We start from the raw sequence: 26103 nt of genomic DNA on the forward strand, positions 1-26103 counted from the left end.
TAATTAATTAAAATGTGAATTGAGAAAGCTTCCTGGAGGGGAAGCGAAACGTCTTCAAACCTTGGAAACCAAGACCAGTGGATTGTTTTTAACTTTTACTGAAAATTTTAATTAAGCCTCTCCCAAATTTTTTCTTTTCTAAGTGTTTTTTTATTTTTTATGGATGCCTCTAAAAGATTGAGTTTTTTGTAAATATGTTTTTACAGACATTAACTAAACTTAGTTTTAGACTTTGACTAGGCCGTTCTGCAAAGTAAGAGTTCCCTCCAACAGGTTTTCTCCCAGGATCTTCCTTCATTTATTCATTTAGGTCAATCCATCCTCGCATCAAGTTTTATGTCAAATGAAGAAATCCATCCCCACGGCATAATGCTGCCATCACCATTTCTTACATTAGGGATCATAGGTTAAGGGTGACATGTTTCTGGTTTCCATCATATACACTGCAAAAACAATCTGAAATCAAGTAAAAAAAATCTTAAATCAAGTGTATTTACCCTTAATTTGAGCAGGTAAATAAGATAGTTTGCCAATGGGATGAGTATTTTTACACTTAAAATAAGATAACTAGATAAAATGCACTTGAAATAAGACAATGCAATTGTTTTTTCTTATTTCAAATGTAAATTGTCTTGTTCCATTGGCAAAGTGTCTCATTTATCTACTGAAATCAGGATAAAATGCACTTATTTTAAGAAAAAATTACTTATTTGGATTTACATTTTTTGCAGTGTAGAGCTTGTTTTATGGGGAAGAAGTTGTTTAAATGTAATCTAATCTAACCAGAGCACCTTCTTCCACTGGTTTACCATCTCCTGTCTGGCAAACTAGATCTCTTATATCTTTATTTTAATGGCTTTCCACTTGCTGCTACTCTATAAAGAGCAGCTTTGTGGAGAACATGATCAGCTTGTGTTCTTTCAACAGATTATCATACCTAAGCTTTTGATCCATACACCAGCAACACAGTGGGATGTGTTAAATCGTCAGGAACATTGTTTTAGAACATAAACCCAACTTTACCCCTGAACTTTCTTTGTGGCCTTCACAAAAACAGCTGTACACTAACCATAGGGTTATAGGAATAACAAGGGGGCGTATGGGTGCCTTTGGTTTCTGTGGGTTTTATTAAGATGGAGTAAAAAGAATACAAGCAAACCTATTAATCATCACTATGTACTACTTTGTGTTGCTATAAAACCAGGATCCAACAGGGGCCAGTGTCCCTGTAGAACTGGCTATAGCCCCTTTACTGAAACATACGCTACAAAAAAATATATATAATCAAGTAATTTCTTGATATAACTGTATTTCCTCTTGGTTTGAGCAGGTATGTTGGACACTTTGCAAAAAGAATAAGATTATGTTTAAATTAAAAGACAAACTCTTAACTCATTCAAATGCATGTATGTATTTTTTTAAGAGAAAAAATAATTTGGCAGATCATAATTATCCATTTGAATTAAAGACAAATATGCTTATTTCAAGAAATCCTTCTTCGTTTGGATCAGTTTTTGCCGCGGTGTATTAATAAACAAGGTAACGACGGCGATACATGCTGACAGAAGGAACTGCGGCCGTTTTGTCCCTTCGACCATGGGCAGAGTTTTTGGGGGGCGGTGGGGGGGACCGCCCCCCTGGTGGCTGAAACATGTAATGAAATTAAAAATGTATATGTACATCTTAAATAAAATACATGGTAGTATGAAATTAATAAGAATCCTAGAACATTTTTGCAATAGATTTATTTTTCAGCAATCATGTGACATAGTGACACTGACAACTATTTCCATCCACTACTTGGTGGTTTCCCTCTCAGTATTAGCCTGATAAACCAGACTAAATGTGAGATTAAATGTGTAATTTAGTCTGGCCCTGATGAATGAGACATCGGAAGATTGTTGATGAGAACAACCCGTTGTCTTTCAAACCATATCTGTGCCTATTAGCCAACGCTCTGACCAATGAGCGCAACTGACTGTGACGTAGGAAGCATGACAGAAAGATGGTGGGGAGTGTAAACAAACAGCCTGTGATGTGAGCAGTGGATAACTTGTAGTGATCATGGAGTTGGACTATTGTTGTCGTTTGTGCAAAAAAGACATGTGAGTAGCCGGTGTACTAAACCACTGTACACAACTTTTCCGAAGTCCAAATCAACCGTTGTCAGCGTCAGAAAGATTACAGAAAGTTGGAGTGAACGTTTCGATTACACACGAGCTTGTACAATGTTGTTGGATAGACTGGAAAGAGATCCACCAATTTATTGGAGGTGGATTGAAAACGAGGTGGAAGCAGGTGCCCCCGCAGAACAAACAGCTACAGAAAAGAGAGCTCAGGGGGGCCTACTCCCTCGAAAACACCCAGAGACTTGAAGAAGCTCCACCACCACACAGACAAGCCAAGGCTATCTGTTGCTCTTCCGCGGAATATAGCCGAGGTACGTTGACATTACGACCTGTGACGGCAAATCTATCTGCTTAATTTTCTAACACAGTCGCCGCGCAGCTTCGTCATCACGCCCTCAAAACCCCGTCCGCTTTGCATCCAGAAATTCAAAACACATCTCTGTATTGTGATTGGCCCGCCAGTTCTAGGGCCTTGGGCATGGATCGAGGCTAGACCAAACTCTAAGGCAAAAATTATTTTGGCTGCTGAGGCTAGTTTACTAGGCTACCTCAGTTGCCTAGTAGCCTACAGTTGCAGCCTTGTGTAAGCTGCAAATGGATATCCATCCATCCATTTTCTGACACACTTAATCCCAGACGGGGTCTCCAGCTGTCTAAGGGCGAGAGGCCTTGGACAGGTTGCCAGTCTGTCGCAGGGCAACACAGAGACAAACAGGACAAACAACCATTCACACACACACTCACAACTAAGGAGAATTTAGAGAAGCCCATTAACCAAACAGTCATGTTTTTGGACTGTGGGAGGAAGCCAGAGTACCCAGAGAGAACGCACGCATGCTCAGGGAGAACATGCAAACTTCATGTAGAAAGACCCCGGTCTGGGAATCGAACCTGGAACTCTCTTGTTGCAAGGCAGCAGTGCTAACCACTGCACATCCCGCAAATAGATATTCAAAATTGTTTTTTTTTTAAACGTTCCATGAGGCAGTCTGCCACTGCGAAATATTATAATTAGACTGATTATAATATTTCACATTGGCAGATAGTTTTAAGCTTCAGATCAGATCAGGTTTTTATTTATTTATTTTGTTAGATCAGGAGTCTGGAACCTTTTTTTTCTATTATGTTTCTCTCTCTCTGCCATGAAAAAAAAATAATCAAATTTGGGCCCCCTTGTAAATTTTGTTTAGAAGCGCCACTGGGTGTAAATGAGGGATATATGACTATTTTGGTTCAATATTTAATACATAATGTGATATATTTTGTACAGTTTCTACTCCATAGATTCTTAAAATGAGTGTTAAGTTTCTCTCCTCTCTAATTGCCTGTATAAATCATGTCCTTCCTACTTGTTGCTCCCCCCATGGAGCCCAGAGCAGCGGCTGTTCGCCATCTTTTCCCATTGCACTAGATGTAATTAACTAAGCCATCTTCCAGGAGCTCTCTGTGTGTTCTTGGGTTATCTTCCTGAGGATTCAGCATCCTCCAGAGTGCAGTAGCCCTCCCTCCCTCCTCAGCCTCTCCAGCAGTATGCCCGACGCTCAAACGGAAGCAGGCGCTACCATTTTGAAACACAGCACCGCTAAGGTAAGATGGTAGACCCACCAGCTCAACAGCGTCATTAACCGTCGGATTATCTCCAACTAAACACAAAAACCGGTAACGGAACCCAATTTGGATGAAATAAGATGTGTTTTATTTAATCGGGGCGTTTAGGAACAGACTTTCTGTGGTCGTGTTGGGTTCAGGAAGCACTCCGTGCTGCACCGCACGCGCTCCTGTGCGAAATAAAAATGTGATTGTTAATGCATTTCATCGCTCTCCTAACAGAAATAACGTTATTTTATTAAATATAAACCCATATATGTGAGGTTCCTGGTTATCCGAGTTGAGCTAAACGCCCTTTGACGTGATATTCGCGTTAATTGTTTATTTCTTGTTAGCTTTTAGACCAACGGCAGCATCCCTGCTGCTTTCCATTCATAGCTAAACCTCGACGAGGAGACCGTTTTTTATTTATTTAATGTTTCTGTTTTTAATTCGCCCGAATAAAGGCGGACAACGGCTGTGAAAATATTGTTTACTCAGCTTCGTGCTGCGTCATCAGAAACCGTGTTTTACCACAAAGAAGCCAGTGTTAAAGCAGCAGCCATTCTGGGCTGCCTCCCAGTAAACAGAGAAGGAGAACATGTTCATTTAGAGGAGCAGGAGGAGGTGTTTCTTTGTCAGGAGCAGGTTACTAGAGACTAAACCAGAAAATAGAAATGTCCTCTGGTTTCAGGTTCCTCTTTGCCCTTTTGATTTACAGCCAGCCATAAAAAACAAGTTGTTAGGAGTGTAAAAAAAATATATATATAAGGGTAGAAACTGTAGCTATTATTAAGCATGTAGTTAACATGTAATGGTTGATGTCAGGAATTTGTGCATAAAAGGCTTTTCTTTAAGTATAATGGTTATTTAGAATGGTAGAGGTGGTTATTACTGTGAATCCAAGCAGACTTTATAAACCTGCTGAACTCCAGCTGCTGTGTTTGCCTGTCTGACTCAGAGCTTTAAAGGTGGACCTGCCTCCCTTATTAAACCTAGGAAATCACATCTCTGCTAAAAATAGATGAGAGAGAAAATAGATGAAAAAGAAAATTGTCTCCTGCTTTGTTTAGTTTTATCTGGGTTTTTATCTTTGGAGCTTTTCATATAGGCAAATATGTGGTTTCTTTAGAAATTTGCATGCATTACTAAAAGGGAGATAAGAGGTTTGTTTCTCTGATTTTGCATTTATCTAAGTGATGTTAGCATTTTTTTTTCTTTTTAAGCCGATTAAAAAAAAGAGTTTATTCAATATTTCATCTCAGTTAAATGGAAAGCGGCGTTTCTTTTATCGAAGTGGAATTGAGGAAATATACTTCTAATGTGTTTCCTGTTTGAAAGCTACAATGTGTAATGGTTTCATTGATTTACAGACAGAAATGTAATTTAAATTACGTGTGTTATTTAATATCATCTACAAACTGAAAGTGTAAATCTTTATGTTATAGTTGCCTTAGAGATTGCAAGTTTTAGGCTACGTTCACACTGCAGCCTGAATTGACCCAAATCCGATTTTTTTGCCCATATGCGACCTGGATCTGATCATGTCATGGCTGTCTGAACAACACAGATCCGATTTTTTTTCCAATCCGACCCAGGCCACTTGGCTATGTGGTCCTGAATCCAATATGAATCTGATCTTTTCAGATGCGACCTGTGTCTGAACGGGCCAGGTCGGATTCAGTCAACATGAACGTCATTAATGCCCGACAAAGGTCACTATTCTGTGTCTTGCTATGAAGAAGCAGCAAGAAAAGCAACAACCATGGCAGATGATGATGCGGAGAGCAGTATTTATGTTTAAACATATTGAAAAGATGGAGTTTCTATGGTTGGAAAAGACTGCTAGATGTGCGCCGGCACTTCCATCCATGTTTACTTCTGGAAAAAAATAGCTCGCTGGCCTGTGTCGTCCTTGCGTCCACTACTGCGCATGCAGGACACTTGCATTGTATGACTGCAGTTCACACAGGAGATCACATACAAGTCGTATATATTTGGAAATATGAACGGCAACACAAAAAAAATTGGATTTCACAAAAAATCAGAATTGAGCATCAAGGCCTGCAGTGTGAACGTAGCCATAATTACAGAGAAACAGGTCGAGCATTTTTGCAGGCAGACATCTCTGTGCTACGGCAGCTCAGAGCTGACAAACTAGTGACTGTAGAGATTGCAGTTTTGCATGTCCTATAGACGAGGATCCAATTAAAGAGTGACAGACATTATTTAACTGAAAATTAAATATTTATAAGGAGAGGGTTCTCAGATCAGGTACCTTTCATGTTCAGAAGATTATCCTAATGAATCCTACTGTTTCACCTTACAAACCTTCACATACATCTAGAACCTTATCTGAACTCACATTAGCAGCATTACAGACTCCTTTAACAGAACTTGATATCGGTGAGAGAACACTGATGTGTGATAACAGCATAACAGAAAACAACTGCATAAACAGCCAATCAGTATTTACGGTGTAATGTAGGACTGAAATGAAATCAAGAGGAACCCCATGAAATGATGCATAGGTCCTAGCTGTTTGTACGATGTTTTTATACGTCCATCTTCAACTGTGCACTTCTTCCCCCTGTGAGATTGCACCGATATATAATACATTGATCCATTACCATTAAACTAGTCAACTTAATTTCCCAATATTACAGTGATTGCAACAACCTATGGCAGGTCGTTTAGAAATTCGTTAGTTCATCTAAAAAAATAAAAAAAACTGTATTATTTATATTTGAAATACATTTCAGTCTAGGTTTATGAAACATTATTCTCACTAGTACAATTTAGGGTTGTCACGATACTAAACTTTTCAACTCGATACCGATACTAAGTAAAATATTCGATACTCGATACCCTTTTCGATACCACAACAACAAAAAAACAAAGACTGAAATTCAACAGAAATATTTTCATTACTAAAAAAAAAATACAAGAAATAAATAAAAAAACAAAAAGAACAATATTTTGAGGTTGTATGCTGTGCACAGTATTAAGCAAGCTTGATAAAAAACTTAGAAAATTAAAATTAAGTGTTAATTCCTTGGCTATGTTTTGCAGACATAACAATGACACTAGCCAAACCAGTTAAACAAAAGTAATTCTCAGCAGCTGCACCTGTTACAAAAAAAGTCTGAAACTGAAAAATGCACAGAATTATTCAATCACACAGTGTTCAGAAAGTGCATTTTCCACTATTCTGCACTTTAGATGGCTGTATCGATACTTTTGAAAACGAGTATTGTATCCGGATTAGGGCTGCAACAACGAATCGATAAAATCGATAAAAATCGACTTTTAAAAGCGTTGGCAACGAATTTCATCATCGATTAGTTGTGTCGCGCGATTATTGCGTCATCCGCCGCGCCGTCATCACTGCCTCTTGACTGAAAGAGGAAGAAAAAAAAATATGGCAGAGCGAGTCAGCGCCGCAGGAGCAGTGTTGCCAACTCAGCGACTTTTCAGACCCCTCCAGCGACTATTTTTCAGAAAAGCGACTAGCGACAAATCTGGCGACTTTTTTCGGTTTCACTGGCGGCTTTTGGAGACTCTTACGTGAAAGCATGTATCGTTCCTACTCTGCCGTGGGGCGCCTCCCCCCGCTCCCGCAGGAGTCCCTCTCAGCTGCAGTCAGAGCCTCAGCGTCCAGACTGCAAATGAAGCGCGCATGCACTGGGATTGACGGCGCAAATTGATCACAATAATTAAAATAGCCTGCGCTTTGTAAAGCGAAAAAAGTGATAACATGCAACTTTTTTCAAAAGAAATTAACATGGCACGGAACCACCATGTTTGTTTGGTTTTAAAGTGGGGAAACGTAACGTTAGTTTCTCAGGTAGCTCATCTGATGCTTTCCTTACCGTGTTAGTAGGTTTCAGACAGTGATAAGGTTGGCTACTTATTTTACTTTTAATTTCATTTGAATTAGCTTAAGCAGCGTTTACATTTACTTTATAAATAAATTAACTTGCAAATTATGAGGGCAAGGCTTTTAAAGTTTAAATCTTCTGGCGAAGATAAAGTAAAGAAGATCCTGCAATTTATGGAAGTAAAGCAGAATAAAATCCAGCAAGAACAGTAATATGTCAATTAATTATATGCCACATTTCCATGTAAATATCTGTCTTTGGAGGATGTGTTTTTTAGCACCCCTAGTTCTCTCATTTTTATTCCAAATACAATTTATAATTTGAATCACAGGGCTATTTTTATCTCTATGGTTAAGTATATTCTCAAGTAGCAACTTTAACTGCTATACTTTCCTGTCTTAAAAGGCAGAACTCTTCTAGTCTAAAAAACTCATTTGTTGAAATGGGGGGGCCTATTGTTTGAACCCCTTAGGGGCTTTTAAAAACAAAAATGTCTTTTTTTGCGCTTTATGAAACAAAGTACCCTATATTTTGTGGATGTACAGCTACATTTCTCATGTAAGTTTGCGTAGTTTTAACACAAACATTTATTTTTCATATTGCACCAGTACAGTTAATGAGCAACCTGTACTTGTGTGCTTGTTTGTTCTGTCTAAAATGTTTATTTTGGAATAAAGAGGTTAATATAAAAAATATTTTTTGTCCGATTCATCGATTAATCGAAAAAATAATCGTCCGATTCATCGATTTTTAAAATAATCGTTAGTTGCAGCCCTAATCCGGATACAACGTTTCAGTATCAATACTTTTTTTGAGTATCGATACTTTTAACAACCCTAGTACAGTTTTGTTTTTGGCATTCTAAAATTCAGTTTCTGCTGAAAAGTGTAATTTAGAAAATCTGTAATTACAGTTCTGTCTAGGCGTTTGATATGGATGAGGAGGAATTTGATTTTAGTGACCTACAAATGGAACAACCGAGAGCAGAGTGTTTTTAATAAATGTAAAAACGGGCTGCCATGACGGACTTCATCTAAACTTAAGCATTATCTCGAGCAGCAATCTTCTCCTGCTCTATCTCCTTCTCTTTTGTAGCTGCAGAGCTGTTGCTCGTTCTTTTAAACAGATTCTCCACTTCTTTTTTTTCATTTCTGCAATAAAATCTCTAGTTCCAGTGTTGTGCAATAGGCACTTCCTGTTGCCTGTCGTCATGGTGACTCAGCAAATTGGGGCTCCACTGATAATGCCTTTTCATACTTCTTATGCACCTGTTCAACTCTTAGTGGATCTACTAGGAGTTGATTAAACTGACTCACAGCAGCCATTGTGAAACCAAAAATTCAGTGTTTAACCTCCAGCTTGATCAATTCAGAGTCGAGTATTAGAAACACACCTCAGTACACTTGTATACATAACAAACAGAGGATTTATAATAAACCTTCAAAATGGCTAAATTTAAATCTGCTAAAAATTGGCACCTAGCTGTTACCAGTTAGTGTAATCCAGTCTTGTTTTTTTGTTCTAACATCATTAAGTCCCATCATCCCCGTGTTTCTTTGCAGGGCCATGGACAAGAGCCACACAGTGAAGCTCTTTGTGGGAAACCTGGCTCTGGACACCACCCAGGAAGAGCTGTCAGCCATTTTTGAACCTTATGGCCAGGTCGTCAGCTGCAGCGTGCTGCGGCAGTTCGCCTTTGTTCATCTACAGGGCGAGGGGGCTGCAGATCGAGCCATTCGGGAGCTCAATGGGAGAGAGTTCAGGGGACGAAATCTGGTGGTGGAGGAGTCCAGGGGGAGGCCGTTGCACTCCACCAAGGTGTTTGTTGGTAATTTGAGTGGGATGTGCACCACTGAAGACTTAAAGCAGCTGTTCCAGACATTTGGGAAGGTTCTTGAGTGTGATAAGGTCAAAGGTGAGCACAATACCTTAAAGATAATTAAACTTTTTGTAGATTTTGTCAAACTTTGGACTATTTTCATTCCTTTCTGAAGTAGGTTTATTTTTCTAATGTTCCTTACTGTGTTATAACTATTTTGTATATGTTGAAGGTGTAGTTATTCAAATACCTGTTGATAAAGCATTTAGACACAGTAAATCTAACCAGGGGAATATTTAAGATGGTTTGGAGACCTTCTTTTTAAGACTGGAGTTTGCCAGACTTTTTTTTAGGTGATCAAATCTTAATTTTGACACAACATAGCATGACTTCTTACTGTGATTTTCTTTACTTATCAAAGGGACAGACTTCATCCTAGTACCTAAACAATCTATTCTGTCTCATGATTTATATTGCTGGAGTCATTTTTCAACCTTTCAAATCCCCAAAAAGTTTTTTTTTTAATCTTCAGTAGTTTGGGCTAAACAGGTGATTGGATTTGTTGATCTATTAGTCACTGTCTGACGGTTTGTAGTGAAATTGGCCTTTTAGATGTGGATCATAAAGGGACAGCGGCTGAGAGTATTGAAGCCGAGAGGAGAAACAAAGCAATGAATGAAGAAAACAAACAAAAAGAAACTTTTTTATATATTAATCTCTAAAATAATTTAATATCCATCTTCTCTTAAAGTTAGACTCGCTGACTGGTACCTGTTTTTTTGCAATTAAGTTTTTTTGTGACATTATCAGTTGGGATGCCCAGATTACCAGTAATGAACCGATACCATATTAGCACCAGTTTTTATCTCTTATCTCATTGCTTTATCCAATTATTTTCAGTGAAGTAGACAATTATAGTCAACAACAGGAATGAGAACTGACCCATGTATTATTAACTAGTAGGTTACATACATTTTAGGCTTAAACACAAGAAACATTGACATTAAGTTTCATTTTATTCAATGTAAATAACAATTTAGCACCAAGCTGCTGTTGCCTTGATTCTGTTTGCTCTGGGCACGGAGACAAACCCTGCTGGATAGAGACCCTGAAGTGGACTAATGATGCTATGCTTCTTTCAACATGTTTATATCAAATATTTTAGATGCAGACAGATATTTAATTTTGGGCTGATATCATTATCAGATTAAGACATCCCTAATTATTAGTCATGTCAGCGACATTCTTCATTTATAGAACAAGCAATAAGTACATGTTCTCTTGTTTTTATCACATTGCCGCGTCTAATTATTGTTGTTTATTTTGCAGGCTACGCCTTCGTTCACATGGAGAATAAGGAAGATGCTCTTCAGGCAATCGAGGCTTTGCACGGTACGTCGTTTAAAGGCCGGCCGCTGTCCGTAGAGCTATCAAAGGTCCAGCCCAGCAAGCAGACACCCACTGGGAAGATCCCATGTGTTAACTGCGGGAAGCAGGGCCACTATGCTGGAGAATGTCCTGTGGGGAAGCCGTCTTTAGAGCAGTACCAGAGTCAGGCCGCGGTCTTGGCTGCTGCTGCGGCTGCAGCCGCCGGCCTGCCTCTGCAGGTCCAACAGAGCGTGCACAATTCAGTCTACAACACCTCCACCTTTGACCCCACTTATGCAGCTCTCACCGGCATCACCACAGGCACACGCACTGACGGAAACCCGGTGAATCCAGCCGTGTACGGGGCCCTCGCCAGCCAGGTGTATGGTGCTAATGTTGCCAATCAGCTATATGGGAGCATGGCGAACCAGGCAGCTTTGACATCAGGTGCCACACAGATGTACGGCTCGGTGGGGCCTAATATCTACGGCCAGGTGGCCGCATCGCCTGCAGCTGCTGCTGCCGCGGCAGCGGCCGCTGCTTACACAACTCCAGTTTACACCCCAACTGTCGGCAACCATCATTTGTACCTGGCAGCTGCTCCTGGAATAGAGATGCAAGCAGCCGCTTCGGTGAACCCCGCTTACTCTGTAGCTTCGGCCATTTACGGCGCTCCCGCACCGGCCTACGCTCACATCGGCACCATGGGAGCAGCAGATCCCACCGCAGCCCTGTTTGAGGCTGCCAGGCAGGCTCATTACTTCGCCCAGGGTCAGCAGGTCGTGGCTGATCAGCAGTCGGCCGCCGCGGCGGCAGCTGTAGCCAAGTCTGGAGAAAGAGACCGCAGTCCCTTGCGCCGGTCGGCACCTCTTCTGCCGGACCCTGTGATGAAGCCGTTTATATACCAGAGGGCCAAACCGCGCAGACCTTTGCTCCCAACACCAGCTGGCCGTGCAGCGGAGGAGGCGGCAGAGGCAGCAGAGGACCCGATGGCCAGGTGGGACATCGCTAACGATGATTTATCATCAACCTTCAGTGTCTTCTCTACAACCTCTCCCTTCTATCCCTTTTGACTGTAATCGCTCTTCTGTGCCAGGTACTACGCCGAGTACTACCAGCAGCTGCAGCAGTACCCGCAGTTCCAGTACGCCTACCCGTCGAGCACAGTGGCAGCCATCGCCGGCATGCAGGGAGTCCCCGCCATGTCTGCCCAGCCAGTCGCTACGCTGGAAGCCCTCAGGCCAGTGGTCCCCACCGCCGCTGCTGTGGCAGCTGCCATGGCTGCGCCCAGGGTGTATGAGCCGCCGTTGCCGCCGCCTACACGCAAGGAGGCCATCCTCCACCGCCCCGAACTCTCCCTACACACGCCTGAGCCCCCCTTCCGATAGTTGCACTCAACTCTCTGCCCCTCTTTCCCCCTCTTTGCCCTGATCCCCTCACCCCTCTACATACCTTTTCCACTCAAACTTGACCACCTGTGTATGTATGTCTGTGTGCGTTTGTGTCCCTGGGAACTGGCTGGGGGTGGGCGGAGTTGAAACCGTGGGCCGCCGGGCTTATTAACTGGCTTTAGAACCGCTAACCTTGGTCCAGTTTGCATAACCACGGTGCAGCTTTGAAGACAGGCCTTCATCTATTTTTATGGGCATTCTTTGAGCTTTTCCGTTTCGCCGTTTTCTCGTGCCAGTCTCCCACCTTGTGCCAGTATTAGACTGAACGAGTCAGTCGTTTCCTTTGCCTTTATTTCCGCAACACCAGTTATGGTTTCTAGGGCCAAATCTCCAGTAAATCACATCAGCCATTCTACGTAGGCCTAGACGATCAGGTAGGGCAGCTAATCTGAAGCCTTTTTTCGCCTTATGCTGATGAGTTTAGATTTGATTTGTTCTCAGAAGGGAGGTCGTTCACACAGATGGTGTACCGGCTGCATTGTACCGTGTCCAACAGAACCAAGGTTAATGTATTGTGGGGGAGTTTTTTTTTTTTTTTGTCCTGGTTGCGACGTGGATGCTGTGCGTGTGATTGTGTGAGATGTGCTGACTCCTGACTCATCAGTGCACAAAAGTGCAGCTAAGACTGCACTTTGTAGAGTTAAAAAAAAGAAAGAAAAAAAAACGTAAAGCACAGATATACGTACTGTAATGTTTATTGGTATCTATCCTTGCCCCCCTCCTCTGAATCCCATTCTCTCCTTGAATCTAAAACGCTGAGAAGACACTGCTTCACCTCTTCCTCCTCCTAACTACAGCTGCCTACCTCTTACTGTAAATCTCAGTGTAGATTGTATTTTGTTCTGTACTTTTCCACACATTTCATCCACCGTCAGCATTTGAAGCTCTTTGTAAAAGCTGCGGCAGTCTGGAGACTGGGTAGCTAAACTTCATTTTCTTTTTAATGTATAGTATTCGGTCCTCTTTCATGTTCAGAGGCCTTTTAAAACAGCAACAAGTGTAAATAGTCTGTTTCCATCGTTCGTTTACATGTGAATATAATGACTTTTAAATGGGAGAAACGATGTGTAACCATTGAAAGAATTAACTTTGAAGTGCATCCTTTTAGAAACCAGGATTATATGTGACAAGGTCATTTTTGTGCCTAAAAGCCTTTAGTGAAGTGCATTAAGTGGAGGAATCTCCCATTTTTTTAAGTGCTTTTATTTTCCTTTTTGAGTCATTTCAAGTAACGTAAACGGGAGCCCAAGGGCTCAGAATCCAGAGGGCTACAAGTGGTTAAGCTCCCACTCCTGTTGCAGGTCTGTTTTTATCGCAAATGGTTTATAAAAGCCACAAAAAGCGGCCCTCAGAGGTTCGTTATAAGCCTTTGGTTTTTAAGCAGAAACAGCAGTGATAGCACCAATGAAGTGAGAGATGGGGCAGTGTCTCTCAGTGGCCCCCAAAAACATCCAACCCTTTCTTCATCTGATACCGTTTCTGCTTCATATCCTTACTCTGAAAATGTATTAAAGTAGGTTGTAGTTTACTTGTTAAATCTACAGTTCCTCGTGGAAAAAAAAAAAGCATCGCCATACCCTTGTAATTTAGTCAGTTTTATAACCATAAACTTCTATGTATTTTATTGGAATATATCTGATAAACCAACACAAAGTTTGACATAATTTTACCTATAGCTCCTCCCATCTTTTTTTCATACTCCAAACAGCTTTTCTGCCTTGAATAAGGAAAAGCATGCCCACAGCATGATGCTCCCACCGTTAGAATGTATCTATTTTATAGCATTTTGCAGATAGGGCAAAATGTTACGCACCACCTTTCATATATGTGCTGTGTTCCTTTGCATGGCTTCTTGCAAACTGCAAACATGACTTCTTATGAATTCTTTTCAACAATAGCTTTCTTTTTGACCCTCTTTCATAAAGAACAGTTTTTTATTTTGTTTGACTAATAGTTGTTTTACCGACAGATTCTCCCACCTGAGCTGTGGCTCTCTGCAGCTCCTCCAGAACTACCATGGGCCTATTGGCTGCTTCTCTTAGTCCTTCCTATTAGTTTAGGTCGATTGCCATGACATATGAATGTTAAACATCTAAAGCCGGGGTCAGCAACCTTTGTGAAGCTGAGAGCTACTTCATGGAGTCAAACGAAGGGCTACTAACACTGACCTATGAACTGGAAGTGTCAGCATTCACCTAAACTTGATGTACGATAAGCAGATTTGTAGATATTGTCACTTTTAAATCCCCAAAAATGCAAGTGTGATTGAAAACGAAAAGCAACAAAATAAAATATCAATTTTAGACGCAGCTCACTGGTGAGTTGTTCTATTTTTTAGAAGATGATTGATTGGTCCTTAAGGGCACTGCGTTGGTGACCCCTGATCAGAAAAGATTTATTTCTCTTGATTATTACTACAGGTGCGTTAAGTTATAAGCTGGCTTTCCAATTTAATTGGTTGGCTTTGAATTTTAAAATTCCAGTTTTCTCCACTTTATAATTATGTTCTACTTTGTGTTGATCTATCACAAAAAAGAAAATGTATTACATAAAAATTAGTGGTTAAAAGGTGAAGGAAGTATAAGGGGTATAAATAGCTTTGTAAGGCGCTGTAGATGGAGTTTACGGCATTATAGTTAGTTAGAACAACCTGAAAAGGTTGATTTAAACGTGTTGATACTTTTTACATTGATGCCAAAGTCCTGAGTGGCAACTTTTATCTTGATTTACACTCAGTACGTTTTATTTTATTTGTTGTACCTGCTGTTTAACAGTAGACCGACGCACAAACAGAACAGACCTTCTGAAATCACCCGACTGCCTCATCGTTTCCCGCCTCCCCTCTCCTCCTGTGGGTTTTTCTTTAGTAGCTATAAGTGACTTTTGCATCTCAAAGTGTAATCTTTCAGTGTCGTATATATACACACATAAACACATATATATACATATATATAAAAACATACCAGTTGCATCCTTTGTAGAATTATGTGGTTTACAAAAAATGATTTGTTTGCCATGTGTTTTGTTTTTTTAGAGAAAAAAAAAGTATTTTGATTTAGTCTTTTTTTATAGAACGGTGGAGAAAAAAAAACATCAGCATGCCTTTTACTGAGAAAATGTATACTTTATTATAATGACATGAATAAAGAATGTTTGGCTGACTACTGTGGTGAAAGAAAGCAAAGGGTTTGGACATTTCGCCTTCTTTTTGTTTATGTTCCTCTTCACTATCTGTCTCTCTTGTGTAAAATGACCACCGGACCCATTTGACTGGGGATCCAGGGGGAGGCAGGTGTAGATGCTGGCCCAGCTTTGCTCACTTTGGTCAGGGTAAGTGTGGATAGGAGCTCCTTCCTCTCTCCAGCCTCTCAAACAGGAATGTATAGAAAAATCATTGCTTAAAAAAAACCCCAAAAAATAAATAAATTTGACTTCAAAGCATCTATAGACTCAGTAAAACTGCAGTAATGGCTGGGGAGAGGCTCACAGATAGAATGGCCTGGGTGCATTTTGATCTGTGGAGCAGTCCCTCTCTTGGGGTTTGATGGGTGTGCGTCTGGTCTGGTCCAAGTCTGGTCTCTTTCTCCCTGCTGCACCGAATTCTCCCCTTTTCGTGTGTCTCTGTGTTCAGTAAACTCTCAGACCTGCATGTGTGATAATCTGTAATTCTGCCCCAAGGTAAAACACAGAAAGAAAAAAAAAAGCCCAACTCCACAGTCCAGCTCTGAACTAACTATCTCAACTGAATTAGGTCACCATGCTACCTGGAACACGGCCTCGCGTGAGCCATGGGGACGACTTTTAGCGCGACACGCCACCGCAGCGGAAACTTGTTGTCTCTCTTTCTCTTCACCAGCAAGGTAAATCGACTTGAATACAACAAAAAGAAATTACAGCACTGACCTCTCCTCTCCCTAAATGCCCCTCCCCCTCTCCTCACTTTCCTCTGACTGTGGCTTGATGCAACACCTCCCCTTCCCCGCCTTCCTTCCCTCCACCATCACCACCTCCCCCACTCTCCTCCGAGTCCGTAATGTGTCTTACTGCATCGGCAGTGTTTGTACCTGTAGCTTGGGTATTCTCCTCACTGGGAGTGATGGGCCGGCTAGGGTGGGGCGGGGTTAAGGACCCCTCAGTAGGACCGATCCCGTCCTGCATCAGCATCTGAGCCTGTACCATTTGTTTGGGTGGTGTGTGAGCTGGTGAGGGAAAGGTGTCTGTGTGTGCTTGTGTGTGCCAAAATATAAAACTGGAGACTTTGGGCGCCATTTCATTGGTCAGGGAGGCTTGGCGTAAGTGGACGCATCCCGAACCCATCCCCTTGCCAGCTAATCAGCTCCTGTCCACCGCCGTATTCGCCGCCCTCAACCCTCTTCACTCTTCCTTACCTCCTCCCCTCCTTTCCTACCCTCACCCCCCCACCCCACTGTCCCTCTTTGCGCATCTCCTCACCTCTCCGCCGATTACGCACACAGCGCTTTTTTATATAACCCGCCGCCACCGTCTCCACCTTGGATCTTGGTTCCATCTCTCTGGCTAGGACTCAACTTCCCCAAAACACCTCCCACCCATCCCCCTTTGTTACCATAGAAACACAGGCGTGCCAAAAGGACGTTGCATTTGTGGCGGCCCGCCTTTTTTGACTTTGTCCTAAGACACCGAAAGACTTCAGTGCTTGAGGAGTTGCTTTGCTACAGCTGTTGAGTGTTGGTTGGGCATAACGTGGCTATGGCAGGGATATGAAGGCAACATGTGATGTTAACACATCTAAAACTAAAGAAGGGAAGTTTATTTCCCTCAGAGTAACCTGGGTCAAACAGAAACGTCCTATAAGAAAGGCCCACAGGCCACTCGGACCTGCAGATTCTGATCAATCTCAGGGTTCCTATAGGACTTTTTTGCTACAACCTCTAAGGAGGTTGTTCTTACCTGCTAGTAACAGAGGTAGAGGGTCGTCCTCATACACAGGCCAGTTTTTATTTTAAGCATCTGCCAGAGTTGTAGGAACTGCTTACAAATTCCCTTTGAAGCACCCCTTCCAAGGTCCTCCATGTTTTTTCCTTCACTTTGCCAGCTCCCCATTAAATGCTTCTACTGGCGCTTGTGAGCTGGGGCTTAATCCATGCTTGGGTAAACGCACTCCTGCATCTCGTAAAAAAAAAAAAAAAACAGGAAGCAAACCAAACCCCGCTCTAAAATTGGCTGCACTGCATCGCTAGCCAAAGCTCACTGCAGCCCCCTTCAACCTACCCCCACACCCAACCTCCTTCTCCACCTCTTTGTCTGTCGTTTTGCCCAGAGAACTTGCATGTGCAGATTATGCACGGGACTCTTTTTTGATGGAATCCTGAATTTTATGTCTGTCCTTCTGCAGAGGTTGGCATCTGAGAAATGCAGCTAAGTGCAGACTGGTAAACGGTTAATTTTGGTAAGATTCAAGCAAAGTGTATGAAGGGCCAAACGTGCCAAAATCCAGTTTCATTTATCTATATTTTCTATCTATTTTTTTTTTTATTTATTACTTAAATTATTGATTGAAATCTAAAATCAGTAAAAGTTCAAATATAACTGATATATTTTAGCAGTCCTTTCACAATTCCAGTAAGTTTAATCATTAATAAACATGTCATCATGGCCTGAGATTCTCTGACATCTGATTGGTCTGAGGAGAAACCTCTTGAGCAAATTAACCAGTCGCATTTAACTAGAGCACTGTTAGTCCTGCCCACTTATGAAACATGGCAGGTCTACTTAAAAAACAAAAAAAAAACAATTGCTAACCTTGATGATAAATGGTAATGAGATTTAAAAAAAAAAATTTATGACATAATCACTGTGGAACAGAACTATACAAAAAAAATCTTACTTTTTGATTAATATTTATTGTATTTTCTATTTCAGTTACTTATTTATACTTTTTTTTCTTCCATTAATAATTTAAATTTGGCCCTCCATAAAACCCAGTCAACTGACATCTTGCAGCTTATAACAATGCTACTTCTCTAGAACAAATAAATCTAAATGAGACCAGAATGATGCACATAGTGGTTAGGTCAAACCTCTTGACTTTTTTTTTTGTTCACCTAAGGAGGGAGACTGATAAAGTTGCAAAAAGTGCTGTAGTTTATACATAATGCAAGTATTATTTATACTTTAATGTAGCCAAATGAACAATTTACAGCAAAAACCTGATTAGTCGGGACTTTCAGACGAGCTGTTTTTATGATGCAGACTTAATATGTTTACAGTGGTCAGATCAGACATTTCAACTGTTTCCAGCCTCATGAGAGGAGCAGTAATGTAACCACTGAGCTCCCTATTGTAGGTTAATGGACCAAGCTTACTGTAGTTACATCAGATGTTTGATTAATTACCATAGAAACCATTCTAGATTCCAAAGACATAAAGGGTGACTTAGTAATTTGTTATCTCAAGAGGAAAGGAATGTTGATTGGCCCATTTTAAAGCAATTACAGTTAGCACAAAGCTGAATGTTGGGTGGGAGCGATTCATTCTTTAATGTTAGATCAGACACTCATCATGTTTACTGTGAATGACAAATCCTGATATAGATACAAGTTATATTGTATGGTTGTGTATTCACATATATATATATGCCTTTTAAACTGTATTTCTGAAAAATGTTTCTTTTTATTTGCATGCAATTATGAATAAAAACTTTTTTCCATCACAGTGCCTGGATGATTCTTTCAGAAGGAATAATTAATATAAAGTATATATTAAGCATCTGTTTTACATTAAAGCAGTGTGAAATAAGGTATTTCAGCTGCTGTAAGTGAAACACAATTCCACACCTGGTTTACAGGAGTCTAAATGAAATGTATTATCCAAATGTATTTATACCGACATTGTTGTGTTGTAAATACAGTTTTGTGTGTAAATTTTGCTTGCTTGGAAAATGGTGCTTAGTGTTGAATTGGAATGAAAAATAACACTTTGCTTTCCATTTTTTTTTTCAACAAAAGTTTTCAAGTGTGATGCAAAACTTGGATTTAGTCACCTTTATTTCCCACATAACATTCAAACACCGAATTAGAAATTATGGTGTTATTTATATTTGTTATCCACTCTGCATAGATATAAATAGCTCCATCTTTGTTTGAACAAAACAGATATCACAAAGTGTCGCAATAAAATTTCGATTTAATTCACATGTCTGCAATCAATATCATGAGATAATATCTGCCCATCGACTGCTTCTTAAAAACACTCAAATTTAGTATAACATTTAATTTTTTCCATTATAACAGGCACATGGTATTTAAATTAATAACAGCATTCTGCTTGTAAATAAAAGATCACCTGTGTTCACCTATGTTAAAAGTAAAGGCACGTCTTAATGATGAAGACGGAAAGAGCATTTCATTTTTATTTTATTTTATTGATGTTAATGGATGGTTGATTATTTGATCGATGCATGGCAACACCCCCTAATGAATGGCTTATAGGTTTGTATTAAAAATTAATGAAAAAATCAGCCTCATAAAAAATACAACAGATGTGGAGAGGTATACACTGAGAAAAATAACATTTACTTAGAAAAAAGTAACTTTTTCTACATAGAAATTCTTTTATGTCAAGAAGAGTTAAGTTAACAAAAAATCTCAACAAAAACAAAATTTTTCTTAAAAGATTTACTTTGGTTTTGCTAGTACTTTTCACAGAGAGGCAACCATGCACACCAAAGGAGAGTCAAGAGAATCCAATTAACCTGACAGTCGTGTCTTTGGACTGGGGGAGGAAGCCAGAGTACCCAGAGAGAACTCAGGCATGCACAGGGAGAACATGCAAACCCCTTACTGAGAGACCCACTACCCGCGATTGAACCCAGCACCTTCATGCTGACAGTTTTACAAACTGCAGCCTACAAGGAAACAATATTGTCTATTTCTGACCTAAACATGGTTGGGCAAGGAAAAAAGCACCAAGTTTCCTGACTTAACTTATTTTAATTGTTTTGCTAATACTATTTGTAAGATTAATTTAATGTACTTATCTTCTGATGGATATAGATTTACTAATTAATTCTAAGTTACATTTAATAAAAGGTGTCATTTTGAAGTAAAGGCGCTTACATGGCTATTGGGAGTAAATTTATCCAGGTAATATTTACAGGACCAAAAAGTCCCTCTTTTCAGTGCAATTTGAAGATTTCAGAAAGCAGCGGCAATCTATCCATGGTAGATCTGGATGAGCTGCAGAGATTAACAGCTCAGGTAGGAGATGTTTTTTTTCCTATGGGAGACCTAATTAAATGATGGACTAAACATGTGGGGGAAATCTAACACTATACTTAGCCTCTACCACATCATCCCCCAGGTTGGTGGCAGCATCTCTTGTGTTTCTTATCAGCAGATGGATTGAGAAAATAAACACAGGGAAAAAATTCCTAGTCGTAGTGTAAAAAATAAAATACTCAAATACATCGTTCTTTTAAGATCTTGATTGTTGATTGAAACACCTTATATGAGTGTATTTTTTTTTACCAACAGTCCAATAAACTATATACAGTTATTAACATAGTAATTAAAAGTACCACTGTCTGCTTTGCTATTGGTGTCGTGTTTAAACGGCTCACCATCGTGTTGAAATCTGCCATGTGTTGGGGTACAAATAAGGTCCAGTCAGCCATCTTAACATCAGGTGGGTTTTAAGAGGAATTTTTCACACCATTGCGTATGCAATAAGACATCCCATACTTAGTCCATAATTCCGAAGGGGACCTACCGTCCTATACCATAATTGCATCCTATACCATAATTGCAAAGGGGACCTACCGTCCTATACCATAATTGCGAAGGGGACCTACCGTCTTATACCATAATTGCGTCCTATACCATAATTGCGAAGGGGACCTACCGTCTTATACCATAATTGCGTCCTATACCATAATTGCAAAGGGGACCTACCGTCCTATACCATAATTGCATCCTATACCATAATTACAAAGGGGACCTACCGTCCTATACCATAATTGCATCCTATACCATAATTACAAAGGGGACCTACCGTCTTATACCATAATTGCGTCCTATACCATAAGTGCAAAGGGGACCTACCGTCCTATACCATAATTGCGAAGGGGACCTACCGTCTTATACCATAATTGCGTCCTATACCATAATTGCGAAGGGGACCTACCGTCTTATACCATAATTGCGTCCTATACCATAATTGCAAAGGGGACCTACCGTCCTATACCATAATTGCATCCTATACCATAATTACAAAGGGGACCTACCGTCCTATACCATAATTGCATCCTATACCATAATTACAAAGGGGACCTACCGTCTTATACCATAATTGCGTCCTATACCATAAGTGCAAAGGGGACCTACCGTCCTATACCATAATTGCATCCTATACCATAATTGCGTCGGGGAACTACCATCCTATACCATAATTGCGTCCTATACCATAATTGCGAAGGGGACCTACCGTCCTATACCATAATTGCGTCCTATACCATAATTGCAAAGGGGACCTACCGTCCTATACCATAATTGCGTCATATACCATAATTGCGAAGGGGAACTACCATCCTATACCATAATCGCGTCCTATACCATAATTGCGAAGGGGAACTACCATCCTATACCATAATTGCGTCCTATACCATAATTGCAAAGGGGACCTACCATCCTATACCATAATTGCGTCCTATACCATAATTCCGAAGGGGACCTACCGTCCTATACCATAATTGCATCCTATACCATAATTGCAAAGGGGACCTACCGTCCTATACCATAATTGCGAAGGGGACCTACCGTCTTATACCATAATTGCGTCCTATACCATAATTGCGAAGGGGACCTACCGTCTTATACCATAATTGCGTCCTATACCATAATTGCAAAGGGGACCTACCGTCCTATACCATAATTGCATCCTATACCATAATTACAAAGGGGACCTACCGTCCTATACCATAATTGCATCCTATACCATAATTACAAAGGGGACCTACCATCTTATACCATAATTGCGTCCTATACCATAAGTGCAAAGGGGACCTACCGTCCTATACCATAATTGCATCCTATACCATAATTGCGTCGGGGAACTACCATCCTATACCATAATTGCGTCCTATACCATAATTGCGAAGGGGACCTACCGTCCTATACCATAATTGCGTCCTATACCATAATTGCAAAGGGGACCTACCGTCCTATACCATAATTGCGTCATATACCATAATTGCGAAGGGGAACTACCATCCTATACCATAATCGCGTCCTATACCATAATTGCGAAGGGGAACTACCATCCTATACCATAATTGCGTCCTATACCATAATTGCAAAGGGGACCTACCATCCTATACCATAATTGCAAAGGGGACCTACCATCCTATACCATAATTGCGTCCTATACCATAATTGCAAAGGGGACCTACCGTCCTATACCATAATTGCATCCTATACCATAATTGCAAAGGGGACCTACCGTCCTATACCATAATTGCGAAGGGGACCTACCGTCTTATACCATAATTGCGTCCTATACCATAATTGCGAAGGAGACCTACCGTCTTATACCATAATTGCGTCCTATACCATAATTGCAAAGGGGACCTACCGTCCTATACCATAATTGCATCCTATACCATAATTACAAAGGGGACCTACCGTCCTATACCATAATTGCATCCTATACCCTAATTACAAAGGGGACCTACCGTCTTATACCATAATTGCGTCCTATACCATAAGTGCAAAGGGGACCTACCGTCCTATACCATAATTGCATCCTATACCATAATTGCGTCGGGGAACTACCATCCTATACCATAATTGCGTCCTATACCATAATTGCGAAGGGGACCTACCGTCCTATACCATAATTGCGTCCTATACCATAATTGCAAAGGGGACCTACCGTCCTATACCATAATTGCGTCATATACCATAATTGCGAAGGGGAACTACCATCCTATACCATAACCGCGTCCTATACCATAATTGCGAAGGGGAACTACCATCCTATACCATAATTGCGTCCTATACCATAATTGCAAAGGGGACCTACCATCCTATACCATAATTGCGTCCTATACCATAATTGCAAAGGGGACCTACCATCCTATACCATAATTGCGTCCGATACCATAATTGCAAAGGGGACCTACCGTCCTATACCATAATTGCATCCTATACCATAATTGCAAAGGGGACCTACCGTCCTATACCATAATTGCGAAGGGGGCCTACCATGTGTCAGTGACGGGGCCCCTAAGAGGTCGGGGCCTCTAAGCAACTCCAGTATGCAATGAGATGTCCTAGTCCATAAATGCGAAGGGGGCCTATCTATCTATCTATCTATCTATCTATCTATCTATCTATCTATCTATCTATCTATCTATCTATCTATCTACATACATATAAATAGATTTATATAAATATATATCCATATGTATTTCATAAATTGAGGAACATTTTAGTGAAAATATCTTTATTTTTCTAAAAAAAAAATTCAAATTCCAGATTTTTCTTGGCACTCTTTTTTTGTAATGTTTCCTCTGAAAAGCTGCATGAAGCTAAAGAGGCCTGGGTTTACCATTGGGGATCATTAACAGCGACAGGTGCATTACAAGGGCCATAAACTCCCCCATGTTGAGAGGAGGTGTGATTGACACACAGCCACACCACTCACAATCCAGTTATCTCCGTCTGCAGGGGATCACCCCGCCTTTCAGGCCCTTTTAGGTCCAGAACCTGACACCCAAGATGTAAGGTCCCATACTTATTGGGGTGCCGTCACGTGTGCCACTTTTGACCAGGAAAGGAGCACCGCTCAGCAGGGTCTTCTGTTAGTGGGAGCACCACCTTCGCACAGCCACCTCTCACCAGAGGAGTCTGGTCTCCGCAGTCCCTAACTGCCTCTCCCCTCGTCGTGGTCTCTTGTGCTGATCCTATTTTTTGATAATATAATCTGAGGGGGACTTGTGAAGTCCTAACAGAGGCGGAACGATGACAGCTATCGAAAGCCAAATGACATATAACAGCTCCTATACGATCCAACATGAAGAAACGTATATGACCCAGGAGGACGACTGGGACAGGGACCTGCTGCTGGATCCTGCCTGGGAGAAGCAGCAGAGGAAGGTAGGGTTGGATGTGTGTCCCCCTCCCCTCCCTTGGCAGCGGGATGGGGCCTGTGCTGCTGTGCGTAATTACGCACTGATTTGCGCCTTGCACTTATTTACACCTAACTGAGTGGTGTCTCTTTGCATGTTTTTGAATTTTAATGCAGTTTGCTTAAAAAAAATAAGTTTCAGTATTGCCTTTAAATTTTTTTTAACAGTACAATGTGATATGATTCAGCTGCGCCTTGTGGTCTTCCAGCACCTGGCACTTCAGTGGGCAGATATTTTAGGCCGTGGAACTTTCTCAGTGTTGTCTTTCAGTTACCCCGGAGTGCCTTACAGACTGTCTAAATTTAATACCCACCCTCTCATTTCACGTTTTTGTTTCTTTTAGAGACTTTAAGAGTGACATGTTAACGTTTTACACTGACCAAGATACAAAAAAGATAACGGTTTGAGATGTAGACCAAAAAAAAAAGGTTAACCCATTGATATTAAAGTTGGACCTAATTTTACTAAGATAAATTATCAGCATTTCTAATCAAAAACGACTTAAAATTGATCTATGAAAAATAAAATTCAATAACATATATTTAAATTAATTGAATATTGGATGGCTAGCCATTATTTAAATGGCTGACCACCAGTTACCATGGCAACTATTCCTTTTTACAGGTGTGTATGATGAGTTTGAATCCCCTATTCATCATAGGCCTATTTTATACTGTAGGCCTAAAATGAAAGTTGACTTTAACTTTTGTTTTATTTCCTCCTAACTTTCCGTGTGTGTGCTTGATGTTGAGTTTGCTGGTTGCTACCTGGTCTCCATGTTTGATGGTTCCATTCCTGTAGGAGGGACCAGATCCTTGATCCACCCATCAGTTCCTGGAGTCCGAGCTGAAAATAGCCAACCCGGTGAATCATTACTCATGGTTCAGGAAATACCATTAAGGTTTATCTAATCAACAGAACAGGGCTTTCAATCAAATAAAACGTTTTGCAGCACAGACGTAGTTTCAGTTTTGTTTCAAACTCACCTGACATCTTGTTGAATTGAGTTGGCATGTCCAGTGTCCAAAGAAATGTGCATTTCTTTAAGAGGTTCTTTAAAGCAAGGCCATTTTTAGGGTAAAATTTATCTAAAATTTCTGTCTTTCCATTCAATTTATGTTACAAGCAACGATAAAACTAAAGCATTTGATGTCTGTAGAAAAGCTAAACTATATTTTGAAATTGTACCAATATAAGTGGTTCTAGATACAAATCTTCAGATGGTCATACATTTTAAGATTATGGACTCTAAATTTTGCATGGCTAAAAAACATGATCTTATGTATCTGAATGGTGGATTGTTCTTATTTATCCTATGGGATAAATAAAGTATTATTTGAATGTAACTTGAGATTCCTCTTTAAAATCAGACATTATCCTGGTAAATAAGAAAAGTTAATATGGAATGCCTTTATCTTTTTGTTTTCATGTATTCATGTGATTTTATTAGATCCATTTTAAAGATCATAATGACCAAATATTGCGCCTCATTTAACTCTGCACAATCTTTCAAATACTGTCAGTACTAATCTCTAAAAAGACAATGCAGCTCCAACTTAAATGAATGGCTTTAATTGATAAGAAATCATTAAATCAAATTGATTCAACAAACTTTTTTTTTTGTTTATAAGCTGCTAAGATTAAAACAATAAGTTGGGCAAAATTAGCTCTATTGCTTGTTAGCAGTTGAAGCAATTCATTT

The 26103-nt window shown here is 40.4% G+C and overlaps 2 protein-coding genes across 3 annotated transcripts in view; both read left to right on the top strand.

The window, feature by feature from the left end:
- Positions 1-3510: 3510 nt before the first annotated feature.
- On the top strand, positions 3511-16812 carry rbm14b (RNA binding motif protein 14b). 2 transcript variants are annotated; one of them, XM_038291337.1, is made up of 4 exons: positions 3511-3788; positions 9160-9512; positions 10746-11781; positions 11881-16812. In XM_038291337.1, the coding sequence occupies exons 2-4, from the start codon at positions 9164-9166 to the stop codon at positions 12170-12172; spliced, it is 1677 nt and encodes a 558-aa protein (XP_038147265.1). In that variant the 5' UTR covers positions 3511-3788; positions 9160-9163; the 3' UTR covers positions 12173-16812. The 2 variants fall into 2 exon arrangements, with proteins under 2 accessions (XP_038147265.1, XP_038147264.1); XM_038291336.1 differs by having other exon boundaries at positions 3511-3716.
- Positions 16813-24234: 7422 nt separating this feature from the next.
- actn3b (actinin alpha 3b) overlaps positions 24235-26103 on the top strand; it is a 48286-nt gene continuing 46417 nt past the window's right edge. The window contains 1 exon segment of the mRNA XM_038291338.1: positions 24235-24369. Within this exon segment, the coding sequence (XP_038147266.1) occupies positions 24235-24369 (135 nt within the window).

Source organism: Cyprinodon tularosa, unplaced genomic scaffold (genome assembly GCF_016077235.1).
Source record: "Cyprinodon tularosa strain WSP-4 unplaced genomic scaffold, ASM1607723v1 ctg299, whole genome shotgun sequence".
NCBI lineage: Eukaryota > Metazoa > Chordata > Actinopteri > Cyprinodontiformes > Cyprinodontidae > Cyprinodon > Cyprinodon tularosa.